The sequence below is a fragment of the Hyperolius riggenbachi genome, chromosome 9 (genome assembly GCF_040937935.1).
Source record: "Hyperolius riggenbachi isolate aHypRig1 chromosome 9, aHypRig1.pri, whole genome shotgun sequence".
Lineage (NCBI taxonomy): Eukaryota > Metazoa > Chordata > Amphibia > Anura > Hyperoliidae > Hyperolius > Hyperolius riggenbachi.
The window spans coordinates 158,883,849-158,909,678 of record NC_090654.1 but is presented as its reverse complement, the minus strand read 5'-3'; the positions used below and the strand labels follow the sequence as shown (position 1 = coordinate 158,909,678).

At 43.1% G+C, this 25,830-nt stretch overlaps 1 protein-coding gene across 1 annotated transcript in view; it reads right to left on the bottom strand.

The window, feature by feature from the left end:
• The window catches only part of LOC137532762 (protein Wnt-7a), a 277,058-nt gene that overhangs the window by 170,198 nt on the left and 81,030 nt on the right, over nt 1-25,830 (bottom strand). The window contains exon 2 of the mRNA XM_068253623.1: nt 21,212-21,438. Within this exon, the coding sequence (XP_068109724.1) occupies nt 21,212-21,438 (227 nt within the window). The remainder of the gene's footprint in view (nt 1-21,211; nt 21,439-25,830) is intronic.

The following is a 25,830-nucleotide window of genomic DNA, read 5'->3' as shown; positions in this document are numbered from 1 at the left end:
CCACATCAGACATGAATCATATAGAAAAAAGTTACATCCTTTATTTATCAATCCACAAACAATTAAAACATACTTAAAAACAGGTGGGGAATAGCATGTAAACCCAGATTGTCGGAGAACCGGCAGGAATTTGAAGTGCTAATATTGTGTGTGACACACCACTAAGGGTGTGAACCATAATTGGTGACACACTGATGTAATGAGTGAACGTTGGGGCTGCAAAATACACAGCATAAATAGCAAAAACAAGGGACCAAAGTGCAAAGTGCATACAACAATGTATAATTAAACAACAATCATGAAAAAACACACATAAAACCACTGAGGTGATCACTGTATAACCGGATGTAATACAGTGGAATAACAAACAACAACTGATCAATATCAAACCAATGTTCAGATAGAGTGAAGGAGAAATCCCCTGAAAATGTAAGGCAAGTAAAGAGTAGTGATAGACAAGTTAGTGAAACATGTACTCAATAAAGTGAAGAAACCTACCAGTAATGAAGTAGCTCCACGGGTCCCCCACCGCTGCTATCGCGATTCGCCACGTTATGTGGCTTTCTCAAAGCTACTGTGTTACCTCCTGCAGCCATTTTATCCTAATCCAAGAGGAGGGGAGGAGGGAATGGACGCCCGAATGTAGCGTGGCCACGCTACTGCCTCCATCACTCCACGCTGCTGAGCAGCGTGAGAGCTCTGTCGGCTCCCGTACCTATGGTGGCCACATTGTGGCCAAAAAAGTATAACACGTACGTTCGTACGTAACTCTAGAGTAAACATACGCATAGGCGCCATCTAGAGTCTAAAAATAGACTGCAGGTTTTAAAGCATGAAATAATACAAACCTGCAAGACTATATTAACTATGTGCACACCCACCCCATCTACTGGCTGCAAAAAAGAACTACACGTACTCTATGTAAAAAGAATGAAAGGGAAAGACAAAGGATAAAGGAAATGTAGTATAAAGAAAAAATTATAAGGAACATTTGTATTATTATTTCCTTATCTATACATTACCACAGTACTGGATAAGAGCGCAACAACCAATTGGTACATGGGTACATTACAAATGACCTCAAACTGGTCAGATAAATCAAGGCTACTCCCAAGATAAAATAATAACTGTCGGAACCACATTATCATGTTTAAACAATAGCAAACTATGTAGATAATGTACAATTAAATAAGCACATGCAATCCTGAATTTAGAACGTCCAAGTGGACCAGTCCATATAAGAAACACTGCATAGACAATCCAACATCCTCTTCAGGGGTCCAGAATCTGTAGAGAAGTCCTGTCAGAGATTCTTCCTTACTTCAGACAGAGATAAGGGATGTATACTGTCCAAAATGATCATGTGTATAATCTGCAACTAGAAATAACACATTAAATATGATGCAGTGAAATGAAAACATCCACAATCGCCCATCATTGGATGAAGGAAAGATGCCGTGATCCACAAATCAATATCAAGAGGCGACCATGACCCCAAGTCCCTAGAGAAATGGAGGCTGTGTCGAATTCGGATTCAAAAGCACTGGTCAACAATCCGGTTGGCGGAGAGGGATTGGATTGAGGGGAAGAACCTTACCCCTGTGGCCGAGCATGCTCTGAAAATACATGGAGGGAGCACCAGGGGCCCTGAAGAGGATGTTGGATTGTCTATGCAGTGTTTCTTATATGGACTGGTCCACTTGGACGTTCTAAATTCAGGATTGCATGTGCTTATTTAATTGTACATTATCTACATAGTTTGCTATTGTTTAAACATGATAATGTGGTTCCGACAGTTATTATTTTATCTTGGGAGTAGCCTTGATTTATCTGACCAGTTTGAGGTCATTTGTAATGTACCCATGTACCAATTGGTTGTTGCGCTCTTATCCAGTACTGTGGTAATGTATAGATAAGGAAATAATAATACAAATGTTCCTTATAATTTTTTCTTTATACTACATTTCCTTTATCCTTTGTCTTTCCCTTTCATTCTTTTTACATAGAGTACGTGTAGTTCTTTTTTGCAGCCAGTAGATGGGGTGGGTGTGCACATAGTTAATATAGTCTTGCAGGTTTGTATTATTTCATGCTTTAAAACCTGCAGTCTATTTTTAGACTCTAGATGGCGCCTATGCGTATGTTTACTCTAGAGTTACGTACGAACGTACGTGTTATACTTTTTTGGCCACAATGTGGCCACCATAGGTACGGGAGCCGACAGAGCTCTCACGCTGCTCAGCAGCGTGGAGTGATGGAGGCAGTAGCGTGGCCACGCTACGTTCGGGCGTCCATTCCCTCCTCCCCTCCTCTTGGATTAGGATAAAATGGCTGCAGGAGGTAACACAGTAGCTTTGAGAAAGCCACATAACGTGGCGAATCGCGATAGCAGCGGTGGGGGACCTGTGGAGCTACTTCATTACTGGTAGGTTTCTTCACTTTATTGGGTACATGTTTCACTAACTTGTCTATCACTACTCTTTACTTGCCTTACATTTTCAGGGGATTTCTCCTTCACTCTATCTGAACATTGGTTTGATATTGATCAGTTGTTGTTTGTTATTCCACTGTATTACATCCGGTTATACAGTGATCACCTCAGTGGTTTTATGTGTGTTTTTTCATGATTGTTGTTTAATTATACATTGTTGTATGCACTTTGCACTTTGGTCCCTTGTTTTTGCTATTTATGCTGTGTATTTTGCAGCCCCAACGTTCACTCATTACATCAGTGTGTCACCAATTATGGTTCACACCCTTAGTGGTGTGTCACACACAATATTAGCACTTCAAATTCCTGCCGGTTCTCCGACAATCTGGGTTTACATGCTATTCCCCACCTGTTTTTAAGTATGTTTTAATTGTTTGTGGATTGATAAATAAAGGATGTAACTTTTTTCTATATGATTCATGTCTGATGTGGTGCGGTTCATTGAGGCCATAGCTGGTGTCTTTTTGTGTAATATTGTATCTTATTGGCCATTCTGCACATGTCAGGGTTCCTCCAAAATTATAGATAGGACTGTACCAATGTTATGGATGGTGCTCCCCAAATTGTTGTATTTAGCTTAATGCCAAGATGCATTGTCTGTCCCAGGAGAGGACGTCAGGATGTGTGCTCCTAATCCATTGATAGGTTTGATGCAATGAATGTGTTTGCATGTCTGCACTATGCATGTTACAGGGCCAGAGATAGGACACCTATGTTTACCTGGGTACTTCTGCGCAGTATAGGTGACTAAGCATAAGAATGCATTCTTCTGTGAACTAAAACCCCCGCTTTTAACTTAGCTGTAGGGATAACAGTTGTGCCTGGATGAGTGAACCTGTGAATGCATTTGTTTGAACATTTGCATGCGAGAGTGCGAAGGGTTAATAGATTTTTTCTCCAAACGGCTCTCTCTTTCTCTTAACCGACGATCGATCTGGATGGCTAATTTAATCAGTTCTTGTAGAGTATTAGGAATACCTACACAAGCCAGTTCGTCTTTGAGCGAGTCAAAGAGGCCCAACCGGAATTGACATTTTAAAGTTGCATCATTCCACTGTGTGTCTGTACTCCACTGGCGGAAATCAGTGACATACTCTTCCACTGGGCGCCTGCCTTGTCGAAGAGATTGAAGAGCAGATTCTGCGGATGCGGCTTGCCCCCGGGTCGTCATATAGTTCAGCAAGCACAGTACAAAACCACTCCAGGGAGTTAAGAGAGGCATGTTGCTGATCTCTGAGCTGCACAGCCCAAGCCTGCAGCTCTCCTTGCAAGAGGAAAATGACTGTTCCCACCTTAATAGACTCAGATGCAAAAGTCAGAGGAAGCAGAAAGAAGTGAAGAAGGCAGGCACTCTTGAACTGTCTAAATTTCCCTCGATCTCCTGAAAATCCCTCAGGCAATGGAATCTTGGGTTCTGGCGCGGGAAAAGACAGCTTGGTCGGTGAAACTATGCCCGCAGCAGGTACCCTAGCTTGAATCTGATCCTGCATTTTGGATATAACCCTGCTGAACCTGTTGCACAGAAATCCGGAGCTCCACAATCTGATTACATAGTTGATCCATAGGGGAGAATTCAGAACCATTTGATACTCCTGAGGTGTCCATATCTTGGCTGTTTGTATCTGTTAAGGCTTCGGCCGCTGTTGACTCTTCCACCGAAGGAGATGTTACCCAGTAATGGAATCTAAGCGTCCACGGGTGTTCACCAACAAACCCCTAACGGGAAAGCTGGACTTAGCTGCCTAGTGTGCAACAGGTCACTACTGGGATAATCTCAGCTGGTGGTTGAGAGAACAGTGACACCTCAGTGTAGAGTATCCAATAGGCGTAGTCAAGTTCCAGGCAAGAGTCAGGGCAGGCGGCAAGCAAGCTTAGTCGAGATTCAGGCAGTGGTCGGGGGAGTCAGCAGGCAGGCATAGTTGAGATCCAGGCAATGGTCAGGGCAGGCGGCAGGCAGGCGTAGTCGAAATCCAAGCAATGGTCGGGGCAGGCGGCAGGCAGGCATAGTCGAGATTCAGGCAGTGGTCAGGCAGGTGGCAGACAAGCGTAGTCAAGATTCAGGCAGAGGGTCAAACCAGGGGTAGCAGATCAAGGAGTAGTCAGGCAATCCGGGTCACAACGGCAGATCAAACAAGCAAGAAGGCTGGCCAGAGCTCGAGGGCTAGAAGGCGAACCACACACTAGCTGTCAGAGCGAACAGCACTAGCTGCTGGGAAAGCAGGCCTTTTATAGGGGCAGGACTGCACTTTGGCGCCTAATCTCGAACGCCACGCATACGCACGAATGCCCGCCAAAACCCCGTGCATGCGTACGCAAGGTCTGATGCCATTCCGTGCCAATGTACACAGGCCCCCGGCCGCCGTCGTTAAACCACAGCCAGCAACGCGCGTGCACAGAGATCAGAGGACGCCAGTGCAGGGACGGGACCACACACGGAAGACGCTAAGGACGGAGCAAAGCCACGTGAGTATGACAGCAGATCTCGCAAAGCCCACACCGGGATGTTACATTTTGTAATGTATGCAGCAAAGTGAGTATTGCGGCTGGTTACCAGCACCTTTACCTCCTTTGGCGCATCCTATGCACTATTTTGCACTTTTCACAGATTTGTGTATTGCCTGCATTTATTGCTGTCATTTTTTCAGTACACTATATATTGCCCTATTGGCTTTCCCTTTTCCACTTTGCGCATTGTCACTTTTTTCTAGGAGTACCTCATTGTTATTTTGCACTAGATTTATCATCTTTTTTGAGATATTATTGATACCATTCGCCTTGAATTTTAATGTAATCCTTGTTTGTACTCTGAGAGAGATTATTTATTTATTTATTCACTCTGCACCGCTGGATTAACCCTTTATTAAATTACCAGTGCAAGTGTATAATTGATTTACTTGGGACCTCAGACCCATGTTGTTGTTGTTTTTACTTGTTTTTAATTTATTGATGTTATAATAAAGATGATTTTGTATAGAATCTTTAATTAATTGTCTAGTGTGGTGCTTGTAGGGCTACTTTTTCTTTTTCTCTGTACATTGGCGTCGCTCATGCCCTTAGCACAGCTAGGTTTATACTTACCTTTAATGGTTTAGTGGTGCTAGTTCCTATTTTTTCATAAGCAAAGTAAGCATAAGTCGCAAGGTAGAAGCTGGTGGTCAGTATTAAGTAGAGGGGAGGCTAAAGTTAGTCGCAGGGCAAAAGGGTAGGTCAATTATAAAAAAAGCTGGAGGGTTAAGAGGGGTAAGTTAGAATTATAGATAGGACCAAAGGGTAGGTTAGAATTAGGTATAGTGTGAGGGTAAAGTAAGAGTTAGGGTTAGGGCAGATGGAAAGAGATCTAAATCTAAATCAATAAGCTGTTAAATGGAAAGGTTTGTTTTTTTTTTTTGGTTGTGCAGACAAAAACTGGGCAGTTGCCTTTCCTCCAGACTCAATGCATGTTTTCTATGTTTAATTACATTGTCCTGCAGTGCAAAACACACTTTTTGTGGACAAACACACGTGGTGACTAGAGATGGCCTGAATGGTTCGCCAGCGGACAGTTCCTGGTGAACATCAGCTGTTCACGTCCGCGGAGGGTAGCCAACAGATAGGGTGGTTCAATCTGCCCCCTATACCTCGTCATTGGGCTAAACTTTGACACCCTACATCAGAGTTCCCCAACCCTGTCCTCAAGGCCCACCAACAGTGCATGTTTTGTGGAAATCCAGAGAGGTGGTTAATCAGCTCTGCTGAGACACTAATTACCTCACCTGTGATTGTGTGCGGTTTCCTGCAAAACATGCACTGTTGGTGGGCCTTGAGGACAGGGTTGGGGAACTCTGCCCTACATCACAGTCAGCAGACAAATGGCAGCCAATCAGGCTGCACTCACCCACGGACCCCCCCCCCCCCCCCCCATAAAAACGCAGCAGCGATCGCCATGTTCTCAGTCTGGTGCGGCTGCCGTAGTGAGAGGAAGGAAGACATCTGGGACATTGCTGCAGAGACGGACAGTTAGCTAGGGGCTTCTGTTTGTTGCTGAAAGCACCCCAAAACAAAAGCCCTTTATATATTGTTCTATTTTTGAGACACTGGTCACACTGCATACAAGCCACAGTTATTGCTGGGCTGTGTAGTTCTACTATACTCTTCTATCTATATTGCAAGCAAGCCAGCACACTATCTATCATAAGCTGTGCTTAGCTTGCTACTGCTTCTGTTACTGATATCTGTGTGAGTTACACTTACACTGCATACAGGCCAGGCCACAGTAACTGCTGGGCCTTGCAGTTCTACCATCCTCTTCTATCTACCTGATTGATGTATACACACGCAAGATGTTTTAAAGCAATTTATGCCTCCAATTTTGCAATGCAATGTGATTTCTGCCCTTTAGGGATTGTAACCCTACTCTGTCTCAAATATGTAATTTTCCGAGGGACTTTTGGCATGTATCCCACTCCACCATGCCCCCCTCCAGGTGTTAGACTCCTTAACCACTTCTCTCTATCTGGACGGATATATCCGTTCAAAATGTATTGCACCAACATGTCCAATCAACCCAATTCCGATCTAATTTTGATCAAAATCTATTGGAAAGGACAGAAAATTTCTGTAGCTCGGGGCGGGGCAGGAGCAGTGGTCAATCAGTATTGATTGATTTTCCTACTAAAATCTATAAAAAAAAATGATGTGCTGTGTGTGGTAGGAATCAATTACAACAATTAGAATTTAAAACAGGAATTTTCCATCTTTTGCAATGCCGATAAAACTCCAGTTTAACATGACTACTGGGGCTGCGGGAAGATAGTTACGCCAGTGCATTTAAAGAGACTCTGTAACAAATTGTTTATCTTTATTTCTTCTATGCTATAAGTTCCTATGCCTTTTCTAATGTGGTCTGGCTTACTGCAGCTTTTCCTAATTGCACAGTAGCTGTGTTATCTCTGTTATATGATCTAATCTTCTCTCTATAGTCGGCACAGTCAGGCTGAGGCAGTCAGACTGGAATGTGCAGGGCTGCTTGTGATTAGCTAGAAGCTGTACACACCCCCTGCAGGCTCTGTGTGACTAACACACTCTGCTTAGCTGAGCCTATTAGAAGCTGGTTAGTTTGTTTGTAAACACTGCCTAAAACTGGCAATTACAAGCCAGGTTTGCAGCAGAGAATGGCAGAAACAGCACAGAGGGGACCAGGAGCACATAATGAATAGAATGGTATGCTTTTTATTGTAAGAATTTCAGAGTACAGATTCTCTTTAAGGAATAACCAGAGTCACAGTGACTGAAGATTATTCACACTCACAGTACATATGCCAGCAGTGGCTGGGTTTAGAAAGGTCAACAGCTGTTTTGTGTTGTAGTGCTTCATAGGGACAAAATTAAGTGCTTGTAATACAGTGTGGAACAGCTGTCAACCACTCTGCAACTTAGCCTCTGCCATTGCCGGTACTGTGAGTATGAAGGGTCTGCTGATGATACTCATTATTCCGACGATGTAAGATTCTAAAAAGACAAAAATATAGATGTATGTTCTTATAGCTTGATGTGCTCCTCTACTTTCTAAATATATCTATGATTACTAAATCAGGTCTACATATCAACAAATTACATTTTAATTTTGAATAAAAAAATACTTATCTGTTCCTCTTAATTAATAAACCATTTATCTCCTTGCCAGGAAGGTAATGTAGAAGGCAGAAAGGTATCGGAGAAGACAAAAGCTTCATTTCTATGTTATCATTAGTCATCTAATGATGACACATGACAAGATATGAAGCCAACTTCTCAGGTGTTTGTGCATTCCACCAATTGGTGTTTGATTGATCAGGAAAGCAAAACACTGCACAGTGCATGTGTCCATTCACTTTTCCCACTGATACTTTACCTTAAAGAGGAGCTGTTAGGTATAGGGTCTCAGAGAAAATAAACACATATATCAGTAGCTAAAGATTGGCTGTACTTACATTACATATGCATTTCACTGTCCACGTTTGGATTTCACAGAATTTGTATATAGTATATGCAGAGATAGATGCTCCTGACAGCTCATGGCAGGCTCCATGTTTGTGAAGCCAAATGTGTCGTCATGTCCTGCCTGCTTCTGGTCACAGATAAGCTCGTTCTTGAACAACACGGTGTGCAGTGAATATTAATGAGCCATGTGGCTAGGAACAATAGCTGACTCCTGCAGTGTAGTCTGCCCGGAGATTTATCAGTGCTACGCTCTGGACTGATTACACAAGCTGCTGTACCGTCTCATTAGCAGCCGAGGGGAGGGCCCCAGAATGCTTTGCAGTTTAGCTGCGGCTTGCGTCTTTATGGGTCTATAACAGACTAAGATAAGCACACATCAAAGGTAACTGAAATGTTTATCTTCACTAATGGCTTTTGAGCTTCCTTCTAAACTGTTTAACACAGGAGAATAGAGGTTTAAATTAGCTTCTGCAGCCTGACAGTTACTCTTTAAGAAAAAGTCCAGATTCCTGCATATATTGATTGGTCAGCTGCAAATGTACACATGTGCAAGAACAATCAATAATTGCCAGTATGTCTGATCACAAAACAACCAAGTAAGCAATAACGTATGATGTGTTCTTGATTGGTCTGCAGCAGAATTCATTCTTTAATCAGATGTGAATATTGGCTCATGTGTATCTGGCCTCAGATAAACTGCCAACATAAGCTAACAGATCCTTACCTCAGATAATATAAACAATATTTACATAACTGTAAAGCAAGCCTTTCATTCCATTAACAAACCTGGCGGCTGCCACCCTTTTCTATCTATTTTGAATAATAATAATAATTATTATTATTACTATTAGGAAGCAAGAAATTGCTAACCTTGCCTGTGTTATATGAGACCACAAAAAATGTTGCTGTAAACTGAGGGAAACTTAGTTTAGCAAATTTGCAGTTAGCTATGTGCAAACACCAGTAGGAAGAACTTTTTCTTAACTAAATGAAGAGTGCCTTGTATTTGTTTAAAGAAAACCTGTACTGAAAAAAAGTTCCCCTGGGGGGTACTCACCTCAGTAGGGGAAGCCTCTGGACTCTATTGAGGCTTCCCCCGTCCTCCTGTGTCCCACGGCGGTCTCGCTGCAGCCCACAGAACGGGCAGGTGACAATTGTCGGGCTGTGCAATATTTACCTTTTCTGGCTCCAGCGGGGGCGCTGTTGCGGTTTTTCCCACGGAGATAAGCGAAAATTTCTGATCTCCGCCGGGTCCACTGTACTGCGCAGGCACAGGAGACTTGCACCTGCGCTTAGAGCAGCCTGACGCCGCCTATCTCCATGCAGAGAGCGGATACTGCGTCTGCGCTGGAGCCAAGAGGTAAATATTTACATCGCCGCCGCTCCGGGAAGATATTTGGGAGGATAAAAAAATAGTTTTTTATCCGTCCAGGTCTGCAGCTTCTGCACATTCGTGAGCACACAGCTGCGCCACTCACAGTCGTGCTCCCATAGCAGGGAGTGTTCTGCCCAGGCGCAGTAGCTTATGTCTGTGCAGAAGCCGCCGACCTGGCAGGTTGGCGACTGCAACGGAGAGGACCCCAGGAGACTGACTGAGAGCAGAGCTGTGGCGAGGGACACATAGGCCTCAATTCACTGAGATCATGCTGGAGATAATAAGGCAATAGAAAACTTACCTCCACATAAGAGAGAGTTATCTTATCTCTTCATTCGTTAAGTTACCTCCTCTGTAGTTAAGTTACCTCCTCTGTAGTTATTTTACCTCCTCTGTCGTTAATTTACCTCCTCTGTAGTTATTTTCACACGCGGTTAATAAACAGCCTGTCTTTAACTCTGGAGTTATTTTAAGGATTGAAGAGTTAACTTAAAGAGAATCTGTACTCTAATATTATTACAATAAAAAGCATACCATTCTATTCATTATTTTCTCCTGTGCCCCTCTGTGCAGTTTCTGCCACTCTCTGCTGCAATCCTGGCTTGTAATTAACAGTTTTAGGCAGTGTTTACAAACAAACTAACCAGCTTCTAATAGGCTCAGCTAAGCATAATGTATGAGTCATTCAGAGTGTGCAGGGGGCCTGCAGAGGGTGTGTATCGCTTCTACCAATCACAAGCAGCCCTGCACATTCCACACAATCAAGCTTTAGCCCGACAAACAGGACAGAGGAAAGATACATTGATTTATTACAGAGACAGTGCAGTTAGGAAAGACTGCAGTAAGCCAGAGCAGATTAGAACAGGCATAGGAACTTATAGGATAGAAGAACTAAGGCTGAAAAATTTGTTACAGAGTCTCTTTAAAGACAGAAGAGTTAACTTTAGGTTTGCCTGAGGTAAAATGTTTCCTGCATACTACATGCCTTATCACCGTGGTAACAACTCTAGAAAAGTTATTAAAGACAGGAGATAAGCTTAGTGAATTGAGGACATAGGCTTCTGGGGGCAGGAGGAAGCCCCAGGTAAGTAAATATGACTTTTTTATTTGCCTCGTGCATTCTTTAAGAAGAACCATACTAATGTATTTGAAAGGATGTTGTTGTTTTTTTTTTCTTACATTATATCACCCCTCTCAGTTATTTTTCACTTTTTAAAAAAAACGGTGAAAAATCAACTGCAATATATGGCATAAACCTGCAAAGTTATAAAGTGTCATTTATCAATGGTTTATAAATAAGACCCAAAGTCCTTCATTAACCCATTCAGGTTCCGTCGTTTTCACGTGAGAAATGTTCACCTCCCATTCATTAGCCTATAACTTTATCACTACTTATCACAATGCACTGATCTATATCTTGTTTTTTCCGCCACCAATTAGGCTTTCTTTGGGGGGTACATTTTGCTAAGAGCCACTTTACTGTAAATGCATTTTAACAGGAAGCATAAGAAAAAACGGAAAAAAATCATTATTTCTCAGTTTTCAGCCATTATAGTTTTAAAATAATACATGCCTCCATAATTAAAACTCGCGTATTGTATTTGCCCATATGTCCCGGGTATAACACTGTTAAAATTATGTCCCTATCACAATGTATGGCGACAATATTTTATTTGGAAATAAAGGTGCATTTTTTCCGTTTTGCATCTATCACTATTTACAAGTTTAAAATAAAAAAAATATAGAAATATTTCATCTTTACATTGATATTTAAAAAGTTTAGACCCTTAGGTAAATATTTACATTTTTTTTTATTGTAATGGTTTTTTTTTTTTATTGTAAACATTTTATTTGGGTAGTTTTGGGAGGGTGGGATGTAAACAATAGATTTATAATGTAAATGTGTGTTAATTTAAAAAAATTTTTTTTTACAGGTGTAGTATTACTTTTTGGACACAAGATGGCGGCCATGAGTTTGTTTACATGACGTCACTCTAAGCGTAACATACGCTTACAGTGACGCATCGAGAAGGGAACGGCCAGAAAAGGCGCAGCTTCTGAGAGAAGCTGTCGCTTTTTCAGCGGGGGAGAGGAATCAATGATCGGGCACCGTAGCCCGATACATTTATTCCCTGGCTACCGAATCTGCGGCCGGGAGTGCGCGTGCACGCGCGCGATTGGCCGCGGGAGCGAGCGGTAGCGCGCATGGTTCCTGGACGTAGAAACTACGTCCAGGAACCAAAATAGGTTAAGTACTGGAGGAATACATAAAGGTACTAGCTAGCCAGAGCTACAGACCAATCAAAGCATAGCCCTGGGTGTTATTATGCATCACTGTTTTTAGTGATAAACGTTTAACAATTAGAAAACAGCATGCTTTTCTCTAATGGGGATATCCATGAAATTCCAATCGGGATCTTAAAACCTAATATTATACTGTACAACACTAAAAGATTTTAAGTAGTTACAACTGGAAAAATATGTTTTCATGAAAATGTTGCTGTTTTCAAAAAACAAAGATGTTTTACAGATGAACACACATAAGTCTCCATAATCATTTCTACATCTATTTTGAATCAGCATTCTTTTAAATAAACTAGTATACGTTTGCTAGTATAACGTAAACTCAAACTGTTGGCAAAAGAGTGTCTTAGAAAAAAAAAGCCAAGGGTTAGGTCATTATATCTCTCATGACCCAGGGTTAGCCAACACTCTATAGAGGGGGCTTCAGAAAGGAGAATGTGAAATTGAAATGGAATGGGAATCTTAAGAGGTGGGAATGAAAACAGTTTGGGTAACATCACTGCCTTCAGTTTTCATCACTATTCATTGTCATACTAAGATGTATAGAAAAGATGGTCCATGGCTCATTAGGGTATGCAGATGCCCACTCTTTCAAGAATGATTTTGATCCTTTCATTGAAAGAAAATGGAGCACTTCTTTGTAGAGAAGACCTCATCAGAGATTAACAGGAAGAGGCCCAGGTGTCTTTTTCTCAGTAAATGCAATGAAGTAGAACAAACGGGTGTTATAGTCTTGGTGATTCTTACTTCTTACACCACCGCACTGCATCCCCCATTCATTACTTTTAGACCTGGCTCATGTTATGTAAAAGTGAAAGGGATTTGTTAGAATCATTCACAAAATACAATATGGATGCTGAGCTTGTAAACAATGTAACAACATTCAGTTTCAGATTTAGGCTAAGTTCACACCAGTGACGGATGCACAATGGTGCCTTTACAGCGTATCCTGTGTGCATACACTGTCCCTGGCACTAAGTCTGTCAGTTTGTTCACATTACCCTCTTTTGTGCATGGTACCTAAGTTGCGCTCTACTGAAGAGCTGACCCATTCAACTATACTACTCCCTAGTATCTCCACCACATTACCTTCTAGATTGTAAGCTCGCAAGGGCAAGGACCTTCTCTCTTTTAACTTCTTGTGTATCTATGTTCCCCAATATTTGTTTTGTACTGTGCAAGGAAGATGTTGGGGCTTTATAAATAAAAATAATAATACTGCATGAAACACCTCTGCTTCCCAGTCAAAATGCATGCAACACTGTGTTGTCGAACATAAGTGTGCTGCCTATGCACTGTCTCATATCCCTGCATATCACACACTGATATGCATTACTGAATAAATTCAGCAGAGCAACAGTGTGTTCAGTAACGAAACTAATCTTAAAAGCAAGCTACAGTCCAAAGATACTGTGGTTACTGAGAGGTCACATGTCTCATTTGTTATATTGCATAAGTGGCATACACTACAGGATTTAAACGTCCAGTAAGTTGCCTGCCAAAACCAAGATGGTTACTAGAATTACCAGCTCCTCTCTATCCCCATATATTGAGGAACCAGTCCAGAGTGACTATTATGTAATAGTTCACCAAGGCTGGCCAACTTTATTATGAAAACAGTGAGCAAAACAGTTCCCTTCTCCCTCTTTTTCACACACACACACACACACACACACACACACACACACACACACGCACACGCACACACACACACACGCACACGCGCACACACACACACACACACAGAGACACAGACACACACACACACACACACACACTCTCTCTCTCTCTCTCTTTCTCTCTCTCTCTCTCTCTCTCTCTCTTTCTTAGATACCAATTAACCTACCAGCAGGATTAAGATTGTGGGAAAAAGAGAAAACACACACAAAAAGCCCACAGTTGTAAAGACATAATATGAAACAAGACCAACTGTAGTTCTTAAATGAAATCACTCAAACAACAATCAGTGCAGTGATGTCTTCAATATGTATAGATATCATCATAATTAGCTGGGAGACCTTTGTAAAACCATGAGAACTGTCAAAGTATCAATAGTGCCTGATAATAAGTCCCTGCAAGAGGTTTGTAGAGATTTCAATGGAGATGAGTCAATTGAGACATCCAAAGATGTATTAACACACAGAAAAATGCGTGAAAAATTGACCAACAAAGAAAGTTAAAATATGCCATTGTGAGGCTCAGATACTGAAAGGAGTCACAGAATTTAAACTAGACAAAGAAACAAAATGCAATAAGATGAATAGCAAATAATAAGAAGCATGCAGTAAATTAACTCAGATGAAATCACATAAAAGGCACCTCTGATGGTGAACTATAGTTCTTTATTTTCAATATTGATGTATTGACTATGTAGACTGTTTTACTTGAGAGTTCCACAATGCATTACATATCTCAAGTCATGTCAGTAATAGTGAATAATTTTCAAAACTGTTTGCAAAATTAATATCAAGAATGAGATAAGCAATGAAAAGCAATTCAGAAAGTTAAGTTCTACATAATATAGGTGCTAAATATACATATTCATCTCATCATGCTGCATATTTGAAATCAGGGTCACTTAAAGAGGAACGGAAAAATTGTAGTGTGTGTGTGTGTGTGTGTGTGTGTGTGGGGGGGGGGGGGGGGATAAATCAATACAGTGCAAAGTGAGATGTTAGAAAATAAAAGAGAGATCAAGAAATGATTGATATTTGCCATGTAATTTGTTCATTGCCATTATCTCGAACCACACCCCCTAACAATGTGAAAGGCTAAAATTTAGGAGTATTAGGAGTAGAAGGAGTACTTAACTTCAGCTTTAGCTAAGGCAAGGTCATTGACCATCTTGGTGAGAGGTGTTTTGGTGGAGTGTGCAGGCCGCAATCCAGATTGCAGTGGGTCTAGCAGTGAGTTGGCATTGAGATACTGGGTCAGGCATTTGTGAACAAGACGCTCAAGGAGTTTTGAGGCAAAAGGAAGGAGGGAGATAGGGTGGTAGTTGGAGGGTAGTGAGGGGTCGAGGGAGGGTTTCTTGAGCAGGGGTAGTGCAGTGGCCTGCTTGAAGTCTGATGTGAAGGGGCCTGTGGATAAGGAGAGGTTAAACAGGGCAGTGAGGACTGGGGACAAATCCAGGAGGTGAGGACAGAGTAAGTCAGAAGGAGGGAGGTAGTAGTATGGGAAGTCTGCAGTAGGTGGTTGACTACTCAATGGTAGTAGGAGTGATGGAGGTGAGGGGAGGATAGGGTGGATAGCATAGGGTGGAGGAGGAGCTGGATGGGAAGGGGTTAAAGATGACGCGTGAAGGATGGACATTTCCTAACAAATGGAGACAATTTTGTTGGTGAAGTGGGTTGCTAATTCTGTGACAGAGAGGGAGGAAATGGAGAGTGGGGTGGATGGGAGGGTTTAAGCAGGGAGTTGAAAGGGGCAAAGAGACGCCAGGTCAGATGAGAGGAAGTGTGGGAGCCAGGAGGCAAGGTTGTCGAGAAAGTGTGGAATGGAGCTCGACGAAGGGCGATATAAGACCACAACAATGGCTGGGAGGGGATGGTAGAGGTCTCAAATTATATAAATTGTAGGGAGGGAGGTGGGGTGAGGACACGGAAGGTGCAGAATGGGGAGAGGAGCAGACCCACCCCTCCCCCAGTCCTCCCCCATAGGAGAGGGCAGCATCTGCAGCAGAGTCAGAGGGGGTAAGCCGTCTCTCAGTGAGTGCGAGGGTGGTGAGGGTTTTGGAAAGGAAGAGGTCGTGGACCGCTGTAAGTTATTGTATTTATAAAGCGCCAAAATACTATGCAGCGCTGGACAATATATAGGGCTACATACAATGTAAACAAGGAGTGACAGAAAGAAAGGTAACAAACAGTTATACAACATAGCACAAGGTTGTGCATGCAAACAGGGTATAAGATGCATGATCATTTGAATTTTGAGAGACCCAGCAATTCAATTCTGAGTTAGTCCATGGTAAGGGTGTCATAGCTGGGGTTTCAAGATCAAGAATGACACCCTAAAGGAGGGGGGGGGGTACGACTCTGCCAAAGGCTTACAATCTAAAGGGTGGGGGAAGGACACATAAAGTATAAAGTAGGGTTGTGAAAAAGATGCTCAGCTAAGAGAGTTACATTTTGGTAGATGGGGGGTAGGCTATTTTAAAGAAATGTGTTTTGAGGGCGTGCTTGAAAGTGTTGAAGGAAGGAGGAAGTCTGAGGGGAGGTGAAAGGGAGTTCCATACGGTGGCGGCTCTTGAGAAGTCCTGTAGACGGGCATGGGAGTGAGACATTCGTGGGGCGGTCAAGCGGAGATCATTGGAGGACCAGAGGGGCAGGTATATATCCGCAGACAAGCTCAGAGATGTTGGTTGAGCAGGTCTTGTGCACAGATTTGTAGGCCTGGCAAAACTGATCCTGAAGCAGATAGGGAGCCGGTAGGGGTTCGCAGAGGGGAGAAGTGGAAGCAGAGCGATGGGAAGAATGGATGAGTCTAGCTGCTGCATTCATGACTGATTGAAGGGGTGAAATTCATTTCAAAGGGAGGCCAGACAGTAGGGCATTGTAATAGTCAAGGCAGGAGATGATGAGGGCATGGAAGAGAAGCTTGGTAGTGGCTGGGGTCAGAAAGGAGAGGATTTTGGAGATGTTGCAAAGGTGGAAATTGTAGGCTCTGATAACATTTTTGATGGGGGGGTTAATTGAGAGAGCAGAGTGTAAGGTGACACCCAGGCAGTGGGCCTGGGAGGTAGGGCAGATAGAGGTGTTGTTGAGCGTGACATGACTATCAGGGAGGGGTGGTGCAGTACGGGGCAGGAAAATAGGGAGTTAAGCTTCAGGAACCTAGCTGACATCCAGGAGGAGATAGTCTAAAAGCAGGAGGCGATCTTGTCCATGGTGGAGGGGAGAGATTGGGGGTGTAGCGATAGTTTTGGGTATCATCGGCATATAAGTGGTATTTGAAGCCCAAGGAGGAGATAACTACTTGTCTGTTTGTGTACGTTACTTGCCTTTTAAAAAAACAAAAGTATTTAGAAGACCTATTATGTTTAGTTTTAGTATATTTGATTAGTGGAGAAAATAGTTTAGTGGTAAAGTTGTTTAGATCCGCACGAAAATCTTCCTGCTTCTATCAGACATCAAATCAGTTTGCACTGTTTAAGTCACTACACATTTCATTTACACACATTTACTGTTGAATAAAATTTTTTGTATAACTTACAATGCCTGGCAGGGGCAGAGGCTGGAGGGACTAAGTTGTCGCTTCCCTGGCTGGTCCACCAGCAGCCAGTGGGTGCTTAGCTACTGTGGAGGGAGCTGAGAGGAGAGGTGCATTTCAGCCTTTTTTGCCCCCAGGATCGTTCCACCATTGAGGTGAGCCATGTTGAGGTTGTCGTGGAGCTGATGTCCCAGTAGCAGGGCAGTTTCACACAGTTCTCTGCCATCCTGCAAACAGCAGCAGACCACAGGTCAAATCTACCACAACTGTCCCCAGTTCACTGGAAGAAACCCCATTGGTTTTCAGCCCAGCCTCAGGGAGTTTGTTGCAGGTAGCTTTGGAGGCTGCAAAGACCTTGGGACCTGATGGGCAGGATCTGCAGGATGGTGATCCGTAGGTGGAGGAGTGCTCGCTGCACATTCTCTTCTGTCTAGTCTGTCACCTGTAGGAACGTGGTGGTTGTGGTGGTGATGATGACATCCGCAGCAACTACCTGTTACACGTTGGTCACAGGAGTCAGGATCCATGTGAGGAGAAGGTGGCAGGCAGTTAATCACAATCTGCAGTGGTTTTTGATGTTGCAGCAGTAGAGGTCCTGGAGTCAGAGGAGGAAGGGAGAAATGAGGATGCTGACCCTGTTGTTGTTCCAAATGTCTCTGATGTCAGCTCAGACGAGGCAGGTGGAGCACCAAATCATGGAGTCCAGAGGAGGGCTTCCAGTCGACATAAAAGCCAGCTGCCACAGACCTCTGCTGAAACCACCCACTCCCAAACCACAGTGACTGCTGCAACCCCTTCAAGCTAGCAGGCAGCAGCAGACCAGCACCACCACCTCCTTCTGTTGAACCATTCTATCCTCCTGCGAGTCCAGCAGCAGCAGCCAGCAAGAAACAAAGAAAACCTTTCACTGTTCCCTCCAAAATTGAGGCTAGTGACGCCAGCCAGTCCACAGTAACCACTCCTGGACCCTCCACAGCTTCCCATATGGTGGAGGGACAGCCCTTGATACACAAGACCTTTTCTGTGAGCAAGTTTCTGTCTCCCATCAACATGCTAACAACTCCTCCTGCCGCTGCTGTCATAATGTAATTTAATTAATGCTGTGTTTCCACCACCAGGTTCAACGGCCTATTCTGCTACCACCAACTTCTCCTGCTGCTGTTGTCATTGCTTAATTTAATTAAAGCTGTGGTACCACCAACTCCTCCTGCTGCTGTCATAATGTATTTTAATTAATGCTTTTGTCCCACCGGTCATCACCAGGGTCCACAGCCTATTCTGCTTCCATGTGATCAAAACGTGGGTGCTCCTGCCAGCATTACATGCCAAATAAAAGAAAAAGAGTTTCTCATGATCGCGGATGCACTCCTGCTAATGTTACATGCCAAAAAGAAGAAGAGTTTGTTGTGCTCAAGATGCAGGTGTATTCCTGCCAAGTGCCAATGTTCATGGCCGGATTTGAGGCAAGGCCACAAAGGCCAAGGCCTAGGGTACCAAAAAGAAAGGGGTGGGTAGCATGCATTTACACTGCCAAACATGTAAACTGCAGCAGTCACAAATCCATCTGTGGCTGACCTGCTTCCACAAGGGCAAGCAATGGAGAAAACATCCTGTTCTCCCATCCTGTGCTGTGCTCCACCCAAGCACAGGGCCAGGAAAGTACACATGATGGGAGGAGCACAAGATGATAGCACAGGACCAGGGGCATAAACAGGATGGGTGGTATACAGGACGAGCGATTTGAGGTGCGGGACAAAATTGCAGGGTTGGTGACAGTGGGCCTAGGGCAGTAAAATGTCCAAATCTGGCTCTGTCAATGTTACATGCCAAAGAGAAGGAGAAGAAGAGTTGTTCGTAATTAAACGGTTTGTGCACTCCTGCCAACATTGCATATGAAAGAGAAGAAGAAGAAAAAAGATTGTGGCAATCAAGAAACAGGTGCACTCCTGCCAACGTTACAGGCCAAAGAGAAAAAGGAGAAGAGTTTGTTGTAATCAAGAAGTGAGTGTGCTCCTGACAGTGTTACATGCCAAAGAGAAGAAGAGCCCTGAGAAACTTGGGGGGCTCCTGTCAACTTGAAAGATATACATTTATATAAATGTACAAACACATTTCAAGAGATCCATATATATGATGTAAATACGTATAGATAGATTACGGCCATGATCATTACATCACACTGTTGGGGTTTTACCACAATATCAGCCATGCACACACACACCACCCACCCCCACCTTGATGCACTATTGTGCTAGGTACACACCATACAATTTGCTGGCAGATTTACATGCCAGATCAATTATTTCCAACATGTCCGATTTGAATTTCGATCGATTTTTCGATTTTCCAAACGCTTTGTTAGTCTTTTTTTCAACGTTTTTTTGATCGATTTTCATAGAACTGAATAAAAATCCAAAAATCGATCGAAATTCAGGTCGGACATGTTGGAAATAATCGGTCTGGCAGGTAAATCTGCCAGAAAATTGTATGGTGTGTACCTAGCATTAGAGAAAAGGTAAATCTGGGATAAATCATCACAATGGGAAATGACAATAGGAAACGGGGGGGTCCCACTCGATACCACTGCCGATCGGTGAAGGGGGATGAGTGAATGGGAACGCAGTTACCATTCATTTATCCAAGTCCCAGTGTGAAAGAGCGCCGGTGATCAATGAGATGCCACGTCATTCACAAAAGCCGATGCATACACATCCACGCACTGCTTCCTGTTTAGCGTGCTAATAGTATGCAACAGAAGGGAATGCATGAGGACATCTTGTGGCCAAATAGTAAAATTACACCTACATACAATTTTTTTAAATAAAAAGTCATACATTTACATTAAAAATTAACTCTTTCCATTCCGCAGTCTCTCATGGTACCCAGGTTTCTTTTTGTATTAAAAAAAAAATGTACATAAAAAAACATAAATCGTTACCTTAGGGACGGAAGCTTTTTAATATGTCAAGAGGGTGTATTACTGTTATTTTTTAAATCATGGGCTTGTAAATAGACGTAAAATTGAAAAAATGCATCTTTTATTTCCCCCAAAAATATTGGCATACATTGTACTAGGGGAACATTTTATACAATGCAATAACTGGGACAAATGGGCACATAAAATGTGTGGGTTTTAATTATGGTAGCATGTGTTATTTTAAAACTATAATGGCCGAAAACTGAGAAATATTTTATTTTTTTCAGTTTTTTTCTTATTATTCCCATTAAAATGCAGTTAGAGTAAAATAATTCTTATCCAAAAAGTACCACCCAAAGAAAGCCCAATTGTTGGCTAAAAAAAACAAGATATATTGATTGTTTTGTTGTGATAAGTAGTAATAAAGTTATAGGGAATTGAAGGGAAGGAGCGCTATTGCTTTGGTGTTTAAGGGGAAAAACCCTTGGTGGTGAAGCGGTTAAAAAGCTGAATGAAGTAGAAATTTAAAGTAAAGTTACCAAGATTCTTACAAGTGTATTTAGATGACATTTCATTAAAAAAGCAGGACAAAGAAAAAAAAGCTTCCATTTTTTTAATATTTTCTTTTTGTCTTATATCTGTTATTAAATATATACTGATAATACATAACAATAGTTCATATTTCATAACTACCGATTAAAAACAATATGAACTCTTTCAGCATTTGATATCATTTAAATATATAAAAAGTTTGCATTCCTTTTAAAGTTGCAGTCTCATTACTAGCCAAACAGAAGACTTTGAAGAATGACTCTTAAGAGCTTCTGTGATGACCGATTTCCCACTATGAAGCCCAGTTTTGCAGATGGCTGACTCAGACAGATAACTCTGCTATTGTTCAATGCTAGGAAAATTACTGAGGTGTCAGCTGAACAGTATCAAGTCATTAGTAACATACCCACTTTCAGCTCTTTCCCAAACACCGTCCTTTCTCCCAGGGCAGAGCAGTTCCATCGTCCATGTCTGAACTGAAATTGACACTCATTGATCCCCAACTGAGCTCCTTCTCCAATCACGATGATAGCATCAGGTCTGTTGAGACAGATAGTCCTCTGTCTGGGTGCCAAGCCCGGAATCTTGCTGCAGATTACACTGGCCCCCAGTGCCACCACGGAAGAGAAGCCTCTATTATAGGAGACAAGAGAAATTGTAACATTAGTACCAGCCGTTGCATGACCTAAGAAATCAATCACAGCCCTGCCCATGACACAGAACTATCACTGGCAATGTTTGTCTCTTACAATGTGTCTAATAATAGGTAAAGACTATTACCGTTTCATCAATATTACATTTCATTCTATTCTGTATTAAATCAGATTCCAGGCATTAGGTTGAAATAATTTTTGAGTTAGCATTGTAATAGTGAATTTGTATAAAATGCTCCTGCTGGGATTTTTCGGCATCCCAAAAACTGCCCTTGAAGAGTCCAAATGTGAGGAGAAGGCAAAAAAGGCAGGGCACCAGTTCCTCTTAAAGATAATATCCAAGCATTAAGTACAACAATTTAGAATAAATAAATGGATGTATTGTCTTCACATTTGAACTACAGGGTGGGCCATTTATATGGATACACCTTAATAAAATGGGAATGGTTGGTAATATTAACTTCCTGTTTGTGGCTCATTAGTATATCTAGTATATAGTTTTTCTCCTGTATTTATTTTAGTATATCTGAAGTCTGCCATTTTGAATCCAACATTTGTTTTTTCAATAGCAAGAGGGTCATGTGACACATCAAACTTGTTGGGAATTTCACAAGGAAAACAATAGTGTGCTTGGTTTTAACATAACTTTATTATTTCATGAGTTATTTACAAGTATCTGACCATTTATAAAATGTGTTAAATGTGCTGTCCATTGTGTTGGATTGTCAATGCAACCCCAAAGATAAAAGTCTAAGGGGGTCAGATTGGGAGACCTTAGGGGCCATTCAACTGGCCAACGATGACCAATCCACTTTCCAGGAATCTGTTCATCTAGGGATGCTCGGACCTGACACCCATAATGTGGTGGTGCACCATCTTGCTGGAAAAACTCAGGGAACGTGCCAGCTTCAGTGCATAAAGAGGGAAACACATCATCATGTAGCAATTTCACATATTCAGTGGCCTTGAGGTTTCCATTGATGAAGAATGGCCCCACTATCTTTGTACCCCATATACCACACCATACCATCAATTTTTTTTGTTCCAAAAGTCTTGGAGGGATCTATCCAATGTGGGTTAGTGTCAGTCCAATAGAGGTGGTTTTGTTTGTTAGCTTCACCATTCACAAAAAGTTTGCCTCATCAGTGAACAAAATCTTCAGAGTAAACTGAGGGTCCTGTTCCAATTTTTGTTTTGCCCATTCTGCAAATTCAGTGCGCCGATCTGGGTCATCCTCGTTGAGATGCTGCAGTAGCTGGAGTTTGTAAGGGTGCCATTTGTGAATAGCTAATATCCGCCGAAGGGATGTTCGACTAATGCCACTCTCCAGGGGAGAGTGGACTCTTGCTGAATGAAGCTAGGACAGTCAATGATGTTTCTTCATTAGTGACAGAATCCATGTGTCCACATTTTGGCAAATCCAACACTGAACCAGTTTCACAAAACTTAGTAAGCAGTTTGCTAGCTGTAGCATGGGAGATGAGTGGTCTCATAGAGTGTCTTGCATTGAAATCTGCTGCAATGACCCAGTTACTGCGTTCACCAGACATCAACACAATTTCTATCCGCTCCTCACGTGTTAATCTCGGCGACATGTCAATGGCTGTAAACAAAGAGAAACTTGTAAATAACTCATGAAAGAATAAAGTTACGTTAAAACCAAGCACACCATTGTTTTTCTTATGAAATTTCCAATAAGTCTGATGTGATCACATGACCCTCTTCTTATTGAAAAAACAAAAGTTGGATTCAAAATGGCCAACTTCAAAATGGCTGCCATAGTCACCACCCATCTTGAAAAGTTTTCCCCCTCACATATACTAATATGTCACAAACAGGAAGTTAATATCACCAACCATTCCCATTTTATTAAGGTGTATCCATATAAATGGCCCACCCTGTACTATTGCTTACAATTTGCATGGTGACCATAGCTTTATTTTCTAACCTTGGGAATACATTAACACTTTTAAAATATATACAAGGTAGTGGAGTGTGAACACCAGACAGTAAGCAGTCTGTCTCAGTTTATTAGAGGAATTACTACTGTATCTTTGCAGTCTACCTGCATTTTTAAGAGGGAGCAAGATTTAAGAACAGCAAGTCACTCAAAATAACTTTGTACCCTCTTATCTCAGAAGGACTGGGGGTTGGCAAACCAGGAAAGAATTCTGAGAAAATAAGAACTGAAGATCCTCGAGACGTAAAGAGGATATTTTTCATAGTAACAGAGGCACAGAGGACGTTGCAACTGCTGGGCTCATTGCTAGAAGTGTTGCTATCTGAGAAATAAGGATCATCAGTGAATGTGCTTTGTACAAGTAAATGGTCAATTTCAATATGACTGACTTCAACCTGCTTGAATTTACTAGAGTGGAAAGTCTGACTCATGTGAAGCCTCTATTTGCTTCCTGGTAGTATCAGATTAGACTATTGATCTCCAATGCCTGCACAGCCATCTGCATGAATGTCACTGGGAGGGAGAAGGGACCCCAAAAATAACCATGGATGTAATAAATATAAAATGGCTTACCTCTAAGAACAAGGGGCAATGCCAATATAACAAAGACATTTTAATAATCAGACACAAAAACTATAACGCGTTTCGCGAAGCACAGATCGCTTCCTCAGATCAAATAAAGCAGTGTCTGGGTAGCCAAGCATGGAGCGCCTAAATTTCCTCACTTGTTTTTATACTGTGGTTGCTGGTCTTGCAACTCACCTTTGTGAGTACCTCATCACTTTGTATTTATCCAGAATTTGACATTAGTATCCTACACCATAAGGGGCTCCTGGTCTCTCTGTGTGTTTTATCTGTATCCGAAGTAAGTCTTGGGACTCCTCTGGACTACACACCTCCCCGCATCTGCATGAATGGAGTTCCACATCATCAGGTGAGGACCATCAGTCCATTGGCTGTGGGTGATAATGGGACCAATTTGAAAGTGCTCTCCAGGCCAGATACCTGTGTTCAAGAAAGTCCAGCTCTAGTATGCTCTACCTCGCACTACTTGTTAAGCTGGAATACTATTTTGTTTGCACACCGTGGCACCTTCAGGTCATTAAAGAACACCTTGGAGTAACTGATGACAATCAGGAAAAAAAAAAGAAAAGTGTTGGATTAAAGACGCTGCCTAGAAAATATTTGTTTCCTTGTTGCACTTAATTGACAGTGAGTTGCTTTCTGTGTTTATTTTCTGTTGATTTTTTGGTTAAATATAGAGCTACAGGGCAGTTTGTAGGTGCTAGGATGAAACAAGTAGTGCACTTACATATTACTCTGTTATAAGCAGTTTACATTTCATCCCCTCATTTAACACTTGGACAATGTTTACTAATATGTACCTTTGTAAATACTGGTGGACAGGGGCGTCGCTAGCCCTGTTTTAGGGGGGCACGTGCCCCCAATCTTTCCTGGGGTGCCACGGATCTCCCGGCCGCCGCTGCCCCCTCTGTCAGCGGCTCCCTCCAGCCGCCGCCGCCGCGTCTCAGACCTCAGGATCAGGCGGCGAGCCGGCGACCAATCGTGCGGGCGCTAGGACCCAGCGCCCGCACTGATATGCGGAAGTGACATCACTTCCGCATATCGAGCGGGTGCGTCCAGCGCCCGCTCGTACATCTGGTCGGGTCGCCGCTGATCCTGAGGTCTGCTGAGAGGTAGGGGGGGGAGCGGCGGCGGCTAGAGAGGGGGCCTCCCTGTCACTCACTCACTCACTCACTCACTAAAGGGGCTCCCTGGCACGCACTCACTCCCTAAAGGGGCTCCCCTGGCACTCACTCACTCCCTAAAGGGGCTCCCCTGGCACTCACTCACTCCCTAAAGGGGCTCCCTGTCACTCACTCACTCCCTAAAGGGGCTCCCCTGGCACTCACTCACTCCCTAAAGGGGCTCCCCTGGCACTCACTCACTCCCTAAAGGGGCTCCCCTGGCACTCACTCACTCCCTAAAGGGGCTCCCCTGGCACTCACTCACTCCCTAAAGGGGCTCCCCTGGCACGCACCCACTCCCTAAAGGGGCTCCCTGGCACGCACCCACTCCCTAAAGGGGCTCCCTGGCACGCACCCACTCCCTAAAGGGGCTCCCTGTCACTCACTCACTCCCTAAAGGGGCTCCCTGTCACTCACTCACTCCCTAAAGGGGCTCCCTGGCACTCACTCACTCCCTAAAGGGGCTCCCCTGGCACTCACTCACTCCCTAAAGGGGCTCCCCTGGCACTCACTCCCTAAAGGGGCTCCCCTGGCACTCACTCACTCCCTAAAGGGGCTCCCCTGGCACGCACCCACTCCCTAAAGGGGCTCCCTGGCACGCACCCACTCCCTAAAGGGGCTCCCTGGCACGCACTCACTAAAGGGGCTCCCTGGCACGCACTCA